This window comes from Solenopsis invicta, chromosome 10, assembly GCF_016802725.1.
Source record: "Solenopsis invicta isolate M01_SB chromosome 10, UNIL_Sinv_3.0, whole genome shotgun sequence".
Classification (NCBI taxonomy): domain Eukaryota; kingdom Metazoa; phylum Arthropoda; class Insecta; order Hymenoptera; family Formicidae; genus Solenopsis; species Solenopsis invicta.
This window is the reverse complement of record NC_052673.1, coordinates 6,806,179-6,824,999: the sequence shown is the minus strand read 5'-3', so window position 1 is coordinate 6,824,999 and position 18,821 is coordinate 6,806,179. Positions and strand designations below refer to the sequence as shown.

Below are 18,821 nucleotides of genomic sequence, written 5' to 3'. Positions count from 1 at the left end.
AGAAATTTATCAATTTCTTTTCTAACATGTGCATTGAATAACCTCAAAAACCAAGATCATAAGTATATACTTACTCTTTAATTTATTATATAAGTCCGTTTCAAGCGGCTCAAGGGTTAAAGTTAATATTTCAGTATTTATTCTAAAAGAAATACACAAACTAATCGATCCTTCCATATTAAATTACAAATTTTTGTGATGCTAATGTTCAAAAGGTATCGAATATAATGCGCCATAAAACTGCACGGAAAATAATGGACGTGTTTAGCTGAGAGTGCAAGAAACTCGCACTGTCAGTGCACTCGGGCAGTGTCGCCTGAACTCGGCGAGTTTCCAGTGCGCACTCAGTGTCGCCCAGTGAAAAACGCTATTTAGAGTCTTCTGAAGTCCGGACTAGTCTCATTTCGTACACCCAAGGACTTTGATTCTGTCCATGGGGAAATTTTCCAAACTGAGAAATTGCTATCTTTCTACATACTTACAGTTCATGATTAACGTAACGACCAATAAGCTCTAGTCGTATCATTAATCATGAACTGCGAGTATGTAGAAAGTGATGACTTTTCAGTTTGGAAAATTTTCCCAGAATCAAAGTCCTTGGGTGTACATAATGAGCTACAGAATATCAGTAAATGACAAAAGTTAACCTTGGTTGACAGCTAGGATTCACAAGCCAAAAATAAATAAATTTTTAACTTTTTATTCAATTTTCTCGTAAAATTTACCAGCCCGGACTTTGTTTTAGTGCGTACTTTTATTCTGTGAAAAGATTTTGTAATCTGTAGAGTCAATTTGAAAATTAATAAACACTGTATATAATGTGTCGGTAATTTCCGTCAGTGTAGCATTTTCTTAAATTCAATGAGAAATTAATTTTGATTATTATTTATATATTAACTTAAAATTGTAGTTTTATGTAAAAATTAAATTATATGTAAAGTTCTGAGAAAAATTTTCACCAATATAAACTTCAATATAAACTTCATCAATCTGTTCATAATCTTTTTTAGTTGAAATTGGTTTATCTATTGACAAATTTTATTTTTTTCAATTTTTATTTTTACCCTTATAATTCCCATAAAAATTTTTTTTTAGATAAACCTTTTAAGAAATTTATAGCGTTTTTCACTGGAAAAACTAGTGCGCACTGAGTGTGCACTCGCCGCTGGCAATTGGACGTTTTGGTTCGCGCGATGACAGTGCCAACGGAAACGCTCAATTACCTGCAGCGAGTGCACACTCAGTGCGCACTAGATTTCTCAGTAAAAAACGCTCTTTAGGGGAAAGTAGGGTTATTGTACGCACTGGGTAATTGTACGCTTCGTGGTTTGGCACTTTTCCGATGAATAGAAATTATATCACGACGATATTTGTAGGCTGAAGGCATTTTTTAAATATATAACCATACGTTATATCATTTAAAAACGTAGTTAATTGAAAAAATAAGAAAAAGTAAAATCATGATTTTTCTTGCGATTTTGGCGTTCAGAAAATAAGGCAATAAGTTCGTATTTTTACTTTATTCATTTAATTTTGTTATACCTAACAAAAGTATGTTTTTTCCTGCGTTCTTTGAGCTATTGTTTATTAAATTTAATTAATAAATAGTCATCAAGTAATTGTTTTTTTTATCAAATCAAGTCCGCCGTCGACAATTTTACGCATCCATCTTGAAAGGCGTGAGACCACGTGAGATCAACTATAGTGCCACTAGTATAGTGTAGTGCAGTGTAGTGTAGTTAAAAGAATGGGCTATAACCTCATTTTTCCTCCGCGTCTATTTATCCAACCGCACGTACAATTACCCAAGGCCCGAGAAATTTTTTCGTTTAACCACTTGCTTATTTTTGCTGAATATAGCATTATCAAATAAAAAATTGTTCAATATCATATGACAATACATAATGATAAAAAAATGTTTAAAGTTTTTATTTCTGTACTCGTATCGATTTCAACTTTAAAAATCACTTCACTGCGATAAATTTCCCTTAGGTGCGTACAATTTACCTACTTTTCCCTATAGTTTTACATCACTACCAACTTATGGTAAAAATCAGATTTATATGCAGTATTCTGCTATGATCAATAGTTGATAACAAGGTCCGTGGATTGGCGTTGGAGGAGAAGGAAGGTCGTTGCATCCACTTCAACGATGTGGAACGAAAATGGCGGCGGCCATACTTTTACTGCACACTCGCTCACTCACACAACTAATAGCTGTAGTACCTACGTACACTAATACTGACTCGCTGTCTCGAAAATGGCGGCTATGCAACGACCTTCCTTCCCCTCCAGCGCCAATCCACGGACCTTGGTTGATAATACTCTTCAATTATCGTTGGAGCTTCTTCGTTGGAGTTGACTATCTATCTTCATAGATATTTTATGGCGACAGAATGAGATACGTCTAGACGTCCATGTCACTTATCATATCATGGTCGTCATGGCGTAGCGGTTGTTTCGTTTCGTCGTGAGCATATTGGGTGTGTTTTATTCGGAAAAAAGTTTTCGAGGATTGTTGCAACAATCAATCGCTGTTTGCATTTTAAATCGATTTTGTATTTCAAAACTCTAAGAATTCGCACAGATGTAATGCCTGCATAACTGTGTCGTCCCTGGTTCTTATAGAGGACTGAGGGAACGGGTACCAGTCAGCGAATGAACAATCATATTGTGGCCGTGGTGCATTACCGTATAAACAACGAAGAGGAAATATATTGTGTTGCACGGTCGTACGATTCTTTGTTGTTTTGGTTGGCTCGTGAGTTATTTTGATATCATCATGTGGCAAAGCGCAAACACGGGGATCGAGTCCAGCATGAATAAATGCCGCGCGTGCATGAAGGAAGGTGGCAAGATGTTGCCTATGTACGATGATAATATCATCAATCAGATTAATCTGCCGTACAAACTCGCGCAGCTCGCATCCATCCAGGTAACGTTTATTCCTTTCAGTATATCGACTTTGTTGTGCTATAACTTGCGTGGAAAATTACAAAGGTACGAAACTTTCGTATCTAACCTCAACAAGCATATTTTTGGTTAGTAAATGTTTAGTACTTGGAGTATGGTCTTCAACGAAGATATTAATAAAAATATATTTGGTGAGTTTTGATGAAACGACAGAAAAAGGCGCATTTTGTATCATGAAACGAATTGGAATATTTAAAAATTATGTTTTGAAGTAATTTTATTAAGTATTAGGTTATTTAAGGAGTAGGACTTTTTATATTCAGTTTTTCTGATATAACAAAAGATAATGTGATTTTTTGAAGTGTTATTTACTTGTCCCTGTTGTTATCGATGACAGTCTCAGACTGTTTATAGTTCATTACTATTAAGTATTTATTTTAATTTTTATTCAAAGCTGTAAGATGCTTATACTACCTCATTTCGTAAATGACCTAATACATGAGTGAGTGGAGGATTTGCCGTACATGGGGAGTTAAAAAATATAATCTAAGTTAAACTCAATTTTAGTCCCGATTTAATCACATAGATATTAACATTGAGATTTCTGAGTTGAAACTAAAATTGAAATCTTTTTGTCACTATTACATGTTGCATCTCGTCATCTAATTTCTTAACATTCAAAAAGTTCTTTAATGTTTAATAATTCACTTACGAGGCAAAGTATCTTTCTACTAGATTTTTTGTTTTTTGTTAAAACGAATCAAATAAGTATATTTGCATTAACATTTACAATGAGGCCTATATTCTAAATATTTACCAATTTCTTAATTTCAATGGTAAACCTTTTTAATTTTTTCACTTATGCTCTAGAGATAAAGTGCCATAATTGTTATTCTAATCAATCAAATCCATATACAACTAATATATGATTAATAAGAAATTTAATTTTGTTGATTGTCACTATTAATAATTTTATGTTAAAAGAATGTTTTGCATGCAGTATATTAGCATGTATTAAATGAGATCAAATAATAAAACTTATTTATGTTGACTACTTCAAGAAAAACATCGACATTATTTTTATCACTATAAGTAATTTACAATAAGCTAATAAGACTTTTTCTTAACAGATTGATAGATTTGATGGATTACCCAACATGCTTTGCCCAAAGTGTGCTTACCGAACTAATGTTTTATATAACTTCAGATTAGAAGTGCAAGAATCGGACAAGAAGCTTAGAAAGATACATGAAACTCAAATGTGCAAGGTATGATATAACAGAATAAAAATGACATTAAGAAAATTCTCCAGCCTTTAATAAGAACATGACATAATAAGAATATGATTAAATTTTGAAAATAAGTTTATGATTAATACATAGGAGTTCCTGAATTTTTTCAAATTTTTTTACAATATAATTTTCTTGCAATAACACTTCAAAATGACACTAGATTATAAGGAAAGAAAAATTTTAAGTAATTTAATCACAAACAAAATACAAGAATTTTGAAAAACTATATTTAAATAAGAAAGATTGTCGAGTTTAAAGAAATATATATTTTATAATTAAAGAAATAAAATTTCATTATATCATTAGCTGCATTTAGCAGAAAAAGCAGCTTTACAACTGTTGTAAGATTCTTTAATATAATTGGTTTTTATCTTTAGTTGCCTTGAGTTTAAATTTAAATGTAGATACAAATGAATTGTATTAACAAAATTTATAACAGATGCGAAGCTTTATTTGCTAAACGCTATTATTTTTGTGTAACGGTATAAAATTTCTATGAATTATAAAATTATTTTTGCTTATGTTTTACTAATAAGTATGTAGCGATGTGGTGCATTTTGTTATTACTACATTTAAATGATTATTATGAACAATATTTGTTCTATTTTTTCTACATTAATATTTATCAATATTATGAAAAAAATATTTGTTATTAACAAATTATTTTTATTGCTTAAACTGTGTTTATTATTATTTTAAAGATTGCTGTAAAAACTTCTTTGTCAAAAAATACATGTATGTAAATGAAAAGTTACATGACTCTCCCATCTTACTTTTTCAAGTTGGAAAACTTTCTTAATTTCTAATTTACATCTATTTAATGAATTAAATTTAGAATATTCTTGAATTATTTTGGGATATCATTAGCAAACACTAATCCATGAATATAAATTTTTAAGAACTTAGAATTACTTAAAAAATGTTCATGCGTTTTTTAGAAAGAAGAGTTAAATGAACAAAACAAAGATAACAGTATACAAATGGAGGAATCTTTAGAATTAAATATATCAAGTGACAGAAAGTTTACACATACTTCTGATTTTGAGCATATAAACATTAAAACAGATGAAGGGCTCAAGGAAGAAGAATACAAAATTGATGTATCACAGATAGTTGAAAATAGTGAGGATGACAAGAAAAGTTCACAATTGAATGAACTTTTTTATAATATTATACAAGAAACTAATGAGGATGTCCATTTGGTAAAAACCAATATACCTGAAGAAATTTCGAAAATGTTTGCATCACAAAATGTCACAATCATGTATGTACCAAAATCTGCAATTGAGTCGATATCAGAGACCACATTAATAGTCGATCAGGAAGAAAACGAAATCGAAACTAGCAATGATATATTTATCTCTGAAGTGGAAAATTTGAGTGGACAAGAAAATTATGAAGAAGTCTCGAGTAATGTATACATTTCCAATTCTGTAAAATCTAATGCGACTAGAAAGGAAAAATGCACATATTGGGAACAAGATACAGCAATAATAAATGTTGATGAACAGAAACAATACGACACAATACAAAATGAAGATACAGAAACAAAACTTAATGAGAGCGGTTCTAATATTGAACAATCCATAAGAATAGAGGACAGCGATGGATCCGATTCTGACTACTTTGTCGATGGTAAAGACAATGTATTAGGAAGTGTGAGCGATGCGATTATACGAATAAAGGAAGTTCAGCGAGAAAATGGGATCGAATATCAATGCACGTTGTGTCTGCAAAACTACGATCAATTGACAAGTGTATTGCTACATACCGTCGATAATCATGTCCCTCTTAGTGGTCCGTTCTTTTGCATGGTATGCGACAAAGACTTCAAAAGCTGTCGAAAACTGCGAGCGCATGTGAAAACACACACTGGTGATTTTCCATATTCCTGTTTCCTTTGTAAAAAGGCGTATAATAGAAGAAGGTATCTGAAAAGGCACATGGCATGCCATTCAAATTTTTCACGACACCGCTGCTTAAAGTGCGGTTGTCGCTTCAAGTCTAAATCGGAATTGGAGACTCATGCGACGACGCATAAACATGACGCGCCCTATGCTTGCAATCAGTGTACTCGAGTATTTAATCACAAAGGCAATTATAAACGGCATTTAATCAGTCATTTGGATCCTGAAGGCCGTCATTTACCCAAATATCCATGTAATTACTGTGGCAAACGCTTTCCTAACAATCGTACACTGCAAACGCATATACGCGTACATACTGGTGAGAAACCATTCCAGTGTGACATTTGTCTCAAGTCATTTTCACAACGAGGCAATTTATTAAATCACTCAAAGATACATACAAATCCTCGCAGTCATACGTGCGAAGTCTGTGGTAAAAGGTTTGTTAGCTTATGTATTTACAATTTGATACAAATAATCAATTTTTAAAGTAGAACGTGATAATTATGTTATAATTAAAATTATATTTAAATACTATAAATATTTGTTATAATTAAAAAGTTTCTGACAAAAACTAAACAAGTAAAATTTTTTCAAGAAACAAAAATTTGTTTTTGTGATTGAATAAATATGGTAATTTTTATAATATATTTTTATAATATTTTACATTGTACTTTTTTTATAATATTGATAATGATAGGTGCAATAAATTGCTCTTAAAAATTGCTTTTAACAAAAACCTTTTTATATTTTTAAATACAGTAATTTTTTTCAACGTATAATAGATAAAAGAATAAAGTTTAAAATTTTGATTAATATTTTGAGAATTAATTTACAAGAAAAAAAATTAAAAAATTGCTGGACTTATTCGTATATAATTTTCATGGAAATTTTATGTTTATTATTTATTTATATTTATATTTCTTTATTTCTATCTTATTTATTCCATTATCTATTATACATTTCTCATTTTTTGTTTAATTTTTGCCGAAACTGAACTATTGATGATGTGATAAGGCATGATTGGCGCCATATTTCAAACTTTTTGTTAAATGGACTTATTTTATTTTTGTAGGAAACTCTTTAATTACATATGTTATGATTTAAAAAAAGCAATTGTATTATTATACTGTTTATCAATATCTCAATTATATTTTGAATAATACATTAGTATTTTTTATATTTTTTTATTTTTGTTTTGGAATCATGTTTTTTATAACAATATGTATTTCATTAAATGTATATTTTATTAAATATTTTGATGTTAATGTTTTTATACGATTGTTTCAGCTTTAATCAGCGTGCTACATTACGAGATCATGGATTATTGCATACAGGTGAAAAGCCCCATGTATGTACAGTATGTGGAAAAGCTTTTACGGTTAGCGCGGCATTGAGGCGGCATATGTTCAATCACGTTGATGGCAAACCGTTTAATTGTGCGAATTGTGGCATGGGATTCGTCGGCAAATACGACTTACGACGACATATGCGAGTACATGAGAACCGACCAAGGGAAAAGCGGAGAAAAACTACAAAAACACCCAATTTAGTTCAACAGAAATCAGACAAAAGTCATGTCGTATTAGAAGAACCAGTTCTTGAGACTGTGTTCATAGCAGTAGCGAAAGAAGAAGAAGAAGAAGAAGAAGAAGAAGAAGAAGAGCATTTATCACAAAACATTACACAAACAACGTCTCAAGTCGAATCAGAAAAAGAAAATGAAAATGCATTGTTCAATCTTCAATCTTATAATTCGGTTTTATATAATACAGCTGATAGTAAATCATAGATGGTATAATAGTGATTACTATTTTGTTAGTAAGCGCATTTTTGTTTTATTCATATAATCACAAATACAGTCGCAGTCACTCTTCAATTTATCGATTATGTGTAAATGTGATAATGCAGCAATAGAATTTGTACAGCACTTTATAAAGGTATATATTTTATTTCTTTTGAAGCTAACAGGTAATTAGCTTTTTGCATAAACATATATTACAATTAATATTTAAAAATCAGGTATTTAATTTTTGAGATTTTTAAAGTGCTAAATGTATAGACAATTAAAAATAATTTAAATATAACTCTTGATGTATTATATTCATTTTTAAAAATAATTTTATGTTATACAAATTTCAAGATATTTCGTAAATTTTTTTCCTATAATTTCTATTTAGAAATAGAGATATGCAAATAGTTTGAGTTCGAATTTGAATCAAATCAAATTGCATAGATTCATTTTAAATCATTTTTTAATCTGAAAGATTTGAATAGTTTAAGAATTTTAAATATTGTCGATGATTCGAATCGCCTACTTTGTTTCATTTATCTATCTTGTACGACTGATCTTGTATTAGCAGTACTAATTCTCGTGTCAGATTGTCGATTTCTAAAACTGTTATTGTTTCTCAATTTTGGCTTCCGCCCAATAGATACTACGGATAATTTGAAGAATTAATTAATCGGAACAAAGAATTTTGCAAATTGACCAATCAAAGAATGCTTTAAAGCGTTTATAACATCAAGTGAACCGTAACTTTTACTAAACTATTTAAATATTATTTAGACACTCGGTTTGGTAATAATATTGTAATTTATATACGTATTTTATGTTTATTTATTAATATAATATATATCTTTATTAATTGTCTATAGTATTTAAAATATATAAATATATAAATTTTTATTTAGCACATCATATTTTTGTAATTATTCTCTAAAATTCTTGCAATTTTTGTCTATTAAAAAGAATTTGCAATATAATAGAAAATAGTTTTTTACATTTAAATTGGCAAATAACCGAGGGGAAATTCACAGCCGGCATTGGTGTACAAAATTTCGGCAGTGGACTGCCGAAAAAAGTAAGCAGTGACCTATAATATTGACGGCATTGTCGTCAGTGGTTGGGGAGTGGTGAGCTCACTTCAGAGTCGGTTTTTCGATCATGGGGTTGAGCACAAAAATTTTTGAATACTTCGGGAAAGCTTTAGAATTCTTGTGCAGGCATTGGCGTATGATAATGGGCACGCGGTAGTGTTCATAATTGCATGGCATTGCCTTAATTTTAATATAGGATTGACGGCATTGTAGGCATTGACTAACAATAAGCATTGTCGGCAGTGTACAAAAATGTCGGCAGTGTTTTACAGCAATGTCAAAAATCGGCATTGGTGTACAAAATTTTGGGTTGTGAATTCCCCCTCGCAAATAACATAAATCCGAGAAAATTTGAATTGATTCAAATTGATATGAAAATTTCTTATTTGATTCAATTTGATTTTGAATATGCTATCCAAAATTTGATTTAATTTGATTTGAACTTACAAATGATTAATTTGTATAATCTCTACACTGAGAAAAAAAGTTGTTAACGTTACTAAATTTTTCTATTTGAATTTCTTAAATTTAAAAATTTTACGTATTTAAATTTTATACACACACACAGGGTGGGGAGTACCGGGATAGCAAAATATCTCAAAAACTAAGCATTTTAGAAAGTGTTTCAGATAAAACTTGTAGGGTTTCAAAAGATCTATTTACTAATATTATCAGTTTGACCTTGAATAGCGTTGCCAAGGTCAGATCAAAATCACATTAACTTTTTAAAATGGAATATCCTATTTTTGATTCCAGAATCTAATAGCTGGTGGCAAGATCTTTTCAAAACCCTACAAAAAAGTTTATTTTCGTTGAATACTTTCCGAATTGTGAGGCTTGAAAGCTACAGTATACTGTAACTTTCAAGCGTCATAACTCGGAAAGTACTTAATGAAAAATAACTTCTGATTGAAATTTATAGGGTTAGATTGTGATACCATTGTATTTCATCTTTGTTCCATTTAGAAAAGTTAATGTGATTTTGATCTGACCTTGGCGACGCTATCTAAGGTCAAACTGATAATATTAGTAAATAGATCTTTTGAAATCCTACAAGTTTTACCTAAAATGCTTAGTTTTCGAGATACTTTGCTGTTCCGGTACTTTTCCTCTACCCTGTATATATATATATAAAATTTTGAAAATTATATTTTGGGTCACGTCCTCAAATCCAAATTTTAGAGAAAACGAAAAAACTCATCTTATTTCTAATTATTTAAATCAATGCTATAAAAATTTATATAAATACTTTATTTGTGATCTATTTAAAATTGCTGATAGTGATAAGCATTTTTTAAATTTATCCTTCTGTCTAGGTTAAATTTGGATGTTTGAACATGACTCTTTCGAAACTAACGATACAAATTCATAAGGTAACTAGTTTTTATGAATAAAACAATACTTAAAATTACTAAGAAAACGGAATTTATTTTCCTTGTTTTATTAAAAAATTAAAAATCAACACTGAAAGTAATTTGCAAAAATTACAAAAAACTTATTTTATGTTATCATGAACATTTGAAAAACGATTGATAAATTTAGAAAGAATACCAAGAATGAAATCTTCCTCGGGGATGTTGTTGTTCAGTAGATGACACCTTTTCGAAATTCGTGAAACCATTTTAATTTTTTTTTCTTCTCTTTTTCAAAAAACAATTTCCAAAAAATGAAATGACACTTTTTCAAAATTGATAATTCACATGTAATTAGATTAAATTTATAATTACTTAAACAAAAGTTCTAGTATTTAATGTATTTAAGTTAAATACATGATTAGCTGAACTGAAAATTTAATAGAGTTAAAAAATTTAGTCAATAACTTTTTTTCTCAGTGTATGATATAAAGATATTCTTACATATTATATAAGACGTCTGTATCTCTCACACGCGCACATCTAAAAAATTTTGAAGGTATTTGTAAAAATTTCAAAGATTTAAATATATAAATTTTAATGTATAAATAAATAATTGCAATATGTTAATAAATTCATCGACGGATAACTATTAATAACATAATACATTGATTGCTTTGTCGATTACATAATATATTATTCATATAAGAATTGTTATTCTTGTTTCAAGTACGAATGATACTAAATTTTTGTAAGAGATTTCATTGTTCAAGAATGTTTTATGGCATAATAAAGTTAATTATGAAAGAAAATATGTTTGCTTTCTGGAAGTTTTAAAGAAAGTTGAATATGTAAGTTATACATACATGAATGCATTCAATGTGTTAAAAGTGCATTAAAGCTAGTCTTGATTAATTTTTGTGATTATTAAATTGTCGTAATTACATTCCGGAAGATCACGCAAGATTCCATATATCGCACTGAGCACTACTGCTTATAAATTGTGTGTATGTGTATGATATCAATTCTTATTTAGCGCGCGAGTACTTGAGCGGCGTTCTATTAACATGCATATACTTGCACGCAGCGATATTCAACACGCTAAATGGGATTACGCACGAACTTTCGAGCCTTAATCTTTGTATCCATGATACTAGAAATCAGTCTAAGATTTTAAATAGAGAGAATTGACCAATCACATAAGTTAGTTGGCTGAATTGTTCGAATGCGATCAATTATTTTCTGTTTGCTCGAGATCTCGGACCGATTTTTAATATCGTGGATACACGACTTGAATGATTAGATGAAATTGGGACTCAGTTTCCATAACAAGAACATTCGGTATTTAAAATAATTATTATGATTATGAAATTGTTCTAATGTGATGGAGAAAACTTTTCCTTACATTTTCATGCCTTGTATATGATATATATAGTTTCTTTTTGAAATACGCAACATGCATTGCAGCAAATTTCCCCTGAACAGGACATGTATTATGAAACTAGAATGATCGGAATTATTTTCTAAATTTCTATTGTATTTTCTGCTTAGAACGTTTTCCCCAAAACGGAATTTTGAGTATATTCCATTTCGAAGAAAATTCTTCCTCAAAATTATTCTGTTTAATCACTTACCCTGCTCGGGGCAAAATTATTCCGTTCTATTCTTAACAAAATAATTTTAAGTATGAATCCATTCCAAACATGGCATTATAAAACTGTTTGGAATGAATTCTGAACGGAATTATTCAATTATATTTTCTAAATTTCTATTGTGTTTTTCAGGGAAAATGAAATAATTCTAATCGAAATCCATTCCGAATAGTTCCATAATATGTGCTCATTGTAACAGGGTAAATGTGCACATATCACAATACAACTTACCTATATGATAAACTCCATATTAAATTAATGATACCATAATAGAAATAAAGAAACAGATAGATACTTTTTCGCTGATATATACTTGTATCTTTTAAACTATTTTAAAGTTATTTTATGCTGATCTAATAAAATGTTACAGACTAACACAAAATATTAAAAAATAGAAACTATTTTAAATGTAGTTTGCTTCATTACAGAAACATTTAATATATAAAGCGTTTTTTTAGAATTAGTAGTTATGGTTGTAATGTTCATATTTCTTCCTCACACATGAGGTAAACTTGTTTTAACTTTTTGAGAAACACATTTTTTTCTGACGAATTTTCTGTTAAATCTTGCAATTTTATGTTTTTTAGGTCACTGATTGTGACTACATTTTTTTGTAAAAAAATATTCTTTTTCTACGTTATTTTTTTATAAATAATTAGAAATAAACAATTATACAAAGACCATGGGAAAATATGTAAAATAAGTAATACTATATCAGAAAATTATGAAATTATAATTGGTTTCATTAAATTGTGTGATACATTTTCTTATAAATGAAAAAAAAGGTGGAAAGTATACTTCTTACAGTCCTTAAATACATATGAGTCAATGTACCTATATACATTTGATTTTAATTATTTTCTTATAATAAATTATTTATTATTTATAATAACATGTTATATAGTAACAGAAACTTTTCTTTTAAGTAATAATGTACGACTTATAAGGAAAGGCACGAAAGTGTTCTTTAATTTTAACGAGCCTTTAATATGTGTAATACGGATCAAAATAGAAGACACATTTTTTTATACGTGTCTGTTTTTATTTTTAGGAGGTAAAACGCGTCTTTGAAAAAAATCAGTATTTTTCTTTCGAAACGAATATCGTGGAAACTAAGTGAATATTGTTAAAACTATAAGAAATAGAAAAAAATATTCTGAATAAAAGTTGAATGACTTTAAGAATACTTTATAACAGCGATAACAAATTATTTTTTTTATTTTAAATTAAAAAAATTTTTATCATTCTTGTAAAGTACTCTTCAAGTCATTTAATTTTTATTTCGAACATTTTTTTCTGTTTCTTATAGTTTCGACAATATTCGCTTTGAAAGAAAAATAGCGGTTTTCTTCAAAGTGGTGTTTTAGCTCCTAAAAGTGAAAACGGGCACGTATAAAAAAAAAATACATGTCCCTTATTTTGATACATACTACAACATATTAAAGTCAAAATTGAAGGACAACACTTCCGTGCTTTTCTTTGTTAGATTTATTTTCTCAAGTTGAAAAACAACAATACGAAATTTTGAAACATTTGAAAATTTACTTACCCCCGCTTGAATCAAATTTTTCTCTTTATTGTAATACTTGTTTAATTTAAATAAAATTTTGGGATAATATTTCTGTTATGAAAGATATTTTGTGATAATTTTTAAAATTTTTTTTGCCGTAACCGAAACGCAATATCAACTTACTTCTTCTGTCAACGAGCCTTGGTTTTTCTCCACCAAATGGACTCGATATAAAACGATAAATATTGTAATTATTATAAATAGATAAATATTGAGATGAACATGTCTAATAATTAGCTTAAAATGTAACGTAAATTAAATTCATGATTTATTAGAGATGCGTCGTAAAAATAAGCATACATATTTAAGCATACATTAAGATGTAAAACTCATAATATATTGCAGCATTTTTCTTCTATACATATACATATATAGTTATTACTTGCATAGAGATAATCACTAAATTTTATCATAAATGAAAGTAATAGAAGAAATAAAAATTTAATATTATTATATTGTTTATGTACGTACGTTTATAAAATAAAAATTAAACTTACAAATTAATCGTTACAATTTTGTCAATCACGCAAATTTCCATAAGATAGTGGTTTTTTAATAATATTTTGTTGAAAAATTGTAATAAAAACAAAAACGATATATAATATCTATATTTAAAAAAAACCGGTTGATTATTTTACATATATCTTTTTGATATAATTTATAATTCTTATTATTAAATAGAAATTGGCATATGTACAATTTGTGTTACCAAAGTAGCTGCATGAAAATGTAATAACTGTGATACTTGAAAGTTTAATTTAAAAGAAAGCCTCTTAGTAAAAAATAAAAATTTGTTTTTCATTTTTTTTAATAATTATGCATATATAAATTTTGAAAAGCTTTTAATTTTTTCTAATGATAGTAATAAATGTAATAATAAGTAAAATTCTTCAAATGCACAAATTATCGATTGTAGAAACAAAAAAGTGCTATTTCCTGACCACAGATAGCGCTACGCATATTATTTTCACGATTCACTATCGTTCTAAGTCAATATTTTCTGTAGAGCAATGATTGATTAAAATCTGTTTAGGTGGTTAAATGTAGTTAAAGTTTTCAAATAATAAGTAAGACGTTGCGTAATTACTTAAATAAGAATGTTCTGAAAAATTGATAAATAGTATACTTCTGCGAGTCATAGCTTATTTATTGCATGTCTATTTAATTTATATTTTTAATAATTTGTCTAGAATTATTCAACTTTTTGATCTATACAAAACATTTTTTTAAAACTGATATAATAATTAAATTTTCCATTTTTTTTAATTTTCTTAGCTCTCGCTAGATGGCGCATGCAGTCCATCGAGCTATTAAAAATCGAAGATTTTTTTACTTTTTCATGACTATAGAAACAATTAATATGTTTTTATATTAATCAACAGATATGAATGGCTCAAGTGTTATTGTGATAAGTTTACTGATTAATTATCAGTATTTTCACAAATGAAATTTGTAGTTTTGGAAATATAAACCCTGAAGCCGTATGTGTATTCAGTAATATTAGATAGTAATTAAATTAATTACATACGTAAAGCTCGACAAGGTTTCACCATTGTACAATTCTTTAAGAATTGAGTTGTAAGTTAATTGATTGCAAATCAATTATTTTTAATAAACTTTTATATTATACATATTTCAACTATTATTTAGAAAATCGTCTCCTTTTCTAATAAGACACATATTTAATGTGTCGTTTGTGATTCTGGAACTGATTGTTAAATTGAAATTTATACAACTTCCTACAAATGTTTTATATTGAGATATACGCATTAAAAAATAGCAAATTTAAATATCAATATCATTTTATCTTTTCAAAATATTGGAGTGATCTTTCTTCTTTTTCTTATTGATTTTCGTTAGTTTGATTTGAATCAAAATCATTACGTCTAAATGAATTAAATTTTGGAATAAAAAATGTTTTTATAAAGTGTTAAGAGACATATCGAAAGGATATTTTGTGATATTTTAATAAAGAAAATATGGTATTTTTTCTAATGTAAAACAAATAGTAATGAATGATTATTTAATGAAAGAATATTAAATATCATATTAATTATTAATATGAAATAATCAGTGAGATACATTAACAATCGCAATATTAACTTAATTTATACATAAAATATAATAAACAATTGAAAAACTTTAAATTATAAAATTATGCCGAAATTAAACATAATCTAAACTAACTTGTCTATTCGCACTATAAATGTACAATATTTCAATGTAAATCTCAATCTTAATGGCTTTGCGATCAAATACAATGAAATGTTACATCCTTTCTATATTTTTCAGTCAAATGTGTATTGAAGTGAAATTTTTTACGAGAATTAGTATTTTTATACTTCCAAGATTTAATATGACTGTTTGATTTTACATTTCATACGTGTAGCAATTTACGTGTAACGCTGACTGTAAACATCTGAAAATCTGAATCACATTCGATGGCGATTTCACAGAATGGAATTTCACAGAATGGACTAACGCTCTTAATTTTGCAGTTGGTTTTTTATAACTAGGAAAAGATAAAGAATAATTTGAACCGAGATTAAAGTTAATCTACATTGGTGAAAATGAGCATAAATGTTGAATTGGACTCCTGTGAGGAGCACATGTTAAAATTTTCGTAAAGAGAGCGAAGGGAGATGGAGCATCGATCGGACAAAGAAGAGCCGTCACTGGAACGCGCGTCAAGATACACCACGTCAAATGTAGACGGTGAAGAGCATCCAAATCGGAGCGCGCGTTCGCGGGAGCGGTCGTATCGCACGGAGAAACGCAAAACGATGTTGCTGGCTGCGCGTTCCGTGCGCAATTGAGAGCCGCGGTGAGCGTCGCGCGTGGCTGCGCGGCGCGCGACTGCGCAAGTCGCGCATGCGCGACGTCGAGCGGCCAAGCAGAGCAGCGAAAGCTACGGTGGCGCCAGTTATGGCGGCTGAAAATACACGCGCACGGATTCGCTACCGCCGCCGCCGCCGCCGCCGCCGCCGGTCGGTGCCTCCACGCCCTACCTCGCCTCCGCCACCGCCACCGATCCCGTGACTCGTGGGTAAGTACCCTCACACTCCACGCTCCAATCAGTCTGCACTCGCATGTCCACGAGGTTGCTCGCACGGGCCTGGCGGCATCCTCTTTCTCTCTCTCTCTCTCTCTTTCTCTCTCCCCCTCTCTTTCTCTCTCTCGCTTCGCCCGCACTCTCGTACCCTTGTTCTGTCGTTCTCTATCTCGCTCTTCCCCCCTCTTTCTCATTCATCGTCTGTCTGTCTCTCTTTCGCTCGCTCGCTCGCTCTTTCATTCACCTGACTCTTAACGCGAGCAGTGCGTTACACAGCACACGGGGGTGATACCGGTCGCCAGTCGAGGTACTGGTCGCGGACACCACACAACCGTGGTTGAGGTTAGGTCGACGGACCTGTCGGTCGTAGTGGCGGGACGCGGCGCGGCGGATTTGAATTTTCGAACCCGCGGTCATACCCGCGCCGTGCCCACGCACGCACGGCTTCACCAGATCGATTCGCGCGCGCGTCGCGATCGGAGGATCGCGCGGACCGTCGTCGTCGTCGTCGTTGTTCTTGTCATTACTACCGTCGCCGTTTTCCCGCCGAACAGACGGCTGCGAACGGGTTTGTGATTGTCGTCGTCCACCGACAACGCGCGGGCAGCCGTTGCGCGCGCCTGCAGATTAGGTGAGGCGACGTTAGACTGACACGCGCGTTTTTCGAAACGAACGGAAACGCTTTTTGTGAGGACGATGCGCCGCGAGTTTTTATCGTCGCCACCACCGCCACCGCCGCCGCCGCCGTCGCCGTCGTGGCCATCGTCATCATCGTCGTCGTCGTCGTTGTTGTTGACTCTGTTACTGTCGCCGAGGTCGCATTCGCGTCTGGTGGAAACGCGCAGCGACGGAGACAAGCAGCGGGCCCTGTGAGCTTCTGTGAATGTTCTCGGACAGCCGCGTGCCGCGGCTAGCCGCGCATCAATTTCTCAGTGCACACGAGGAAAACGTACGCGTGCCTGGTGATCAACATGTCATTCTTGCGCTCGGAAGCGCCACGCGGATCCCGCTCGGCTTCCGCGTCTCGTCTCGTCCTCGAGTCCGCGTCACGTCGCGTCGTATCGCGTTACATCGCGAGCGCGTTTGCAAACTGTTGTTCGTCGCTCGGACAATGAGAAACATCGTGGTCTGCAGAATATGCTCTCAAATTATCGTATTCGCGCGCTTATTTGAGCGAAAGTGCCGCGCATTAACGATGATGAGAATGTTGTCGATTGTTAAACCTGCGTTATGGGCGACGAGTGAGCCTTGTTTCTCGCAAAGTTCCGCGTATTTACCTCGGAGTAGAAATGTTATAAAAATGAATTATGAAACGATGAAATAGTGTAGATTGTAGCGTCAGCCTGGAAATTTATCTGCGCCGTATCATTGTTCGAACGTTAATACGTTCGATTACACTAAATTTCGATTACACTAAAGCTATTCGTATTGGCTGATTAGATAAACCTTGCAGACGTTGGCAGATGTTAACCGATTATTTTATCAACGATTGACAAGAGGCTCGCGGCTCTTTAATATGAAATAAAGTGGCATATTTTAATAAAAGAATCTTAATATTTAATTTACATTATCGAATCATTACTGCATATTAAGTGCTGCTTGTAAAGTGAACAACAAAATAACTTCAAAAGTTTATAGATACACGGCGAACGTTGCACGATAAAAAAATCTTTTTTCAAATAAATAAGTTTTTTTGAACTATAATTTATTAATTAAAAAAAATAATTATAACAATAATTTTTTCTTGATCACGATAATATTTCGTTGGAACAAGAAAATTATCGTTGCAAATAATTTCTTTGAATTAATAAATTATAATTCAAGGAAATGTATTTATTCGAGACAAGAATTTTTTTGCTGCGTACATTTTGTAAATCGGAAATATAAAATTTTTTACAAGTATTGCACAAGTGTTGCAAAAGGAATTTGTTCATACGAAGTGAATTCGAAACTTATTTGTCCAAAATAACGTTTTTTATTAGTGGTTTTACTCTATTTTTTTACCTTTATCTTTCTTTTGTATGAAATAAGACGTCGAATACATTTATTTGTTTAAATGCCATTAATATATTTCTCACACTAAATTGCTAATGAGCTTGACTGATCAAATCAATATCTATGTGATTGTTAAATCGATTCTTTCTCCTTACATTTTTACATTATTAAACAGTTCAGATAGTTATTATTTGCAATATTCGAGCGA

General features: G+C 31.1%; 1 protein-coding gene across 1 annotated transcript; it reads left to right on the top strand.

Moving 5' to 3' along the window:
• The first annotated feature begins 2,409 nt into the window (after positions 1 to 2,409).
• On the top strand, positions 2,410 to 8,199 carry LOC105200459 (zinc finger protein 182). The gene is made up of 4 exons (XM_011168020.3): positions 2,410 to 2,935; positions 4,044 to 4,181; positions 5,144 to 6,552; positions 7,403 to 8,199. Exons 1-4 carry the CDS (start codon positions 2,783 to 2,785, stop codon positions 7,902 to 7,904), a joined length of 2,202 nt encoding a protein of 733 aa, XP_011166322.2. The 5' UTR covers positions 2,410 to 2,782; the 3' UTR covers positions 7,905 to 8,199.
• Positions 8,200 to 18,821: the final 10,622 nt, after the last annotated feature.

Coding starts and splice junctions, on each gene's coding strand:
- LOC105200459 (XM_011168020.3), top strand. CDS start 2,783: ATGTGGCAAAGCGCAAACACGGGGATCGAGTCCAGCATGAATAAATGC. Junction 2,936..4,043: donor CGCAGCTCGCATCCATCCAG/GTAACGTTTATT, acceptor TTTTCTTAACAG/ATTGATAGATTTGATGGATT. Junction 6,553..7,402: donor TGCGAAGTCTGTGGTAAAAG/GTTTGTTAGCTT, acceptor CGATTGTTTCAG/CTTTAATCAGCGTGCTACAT.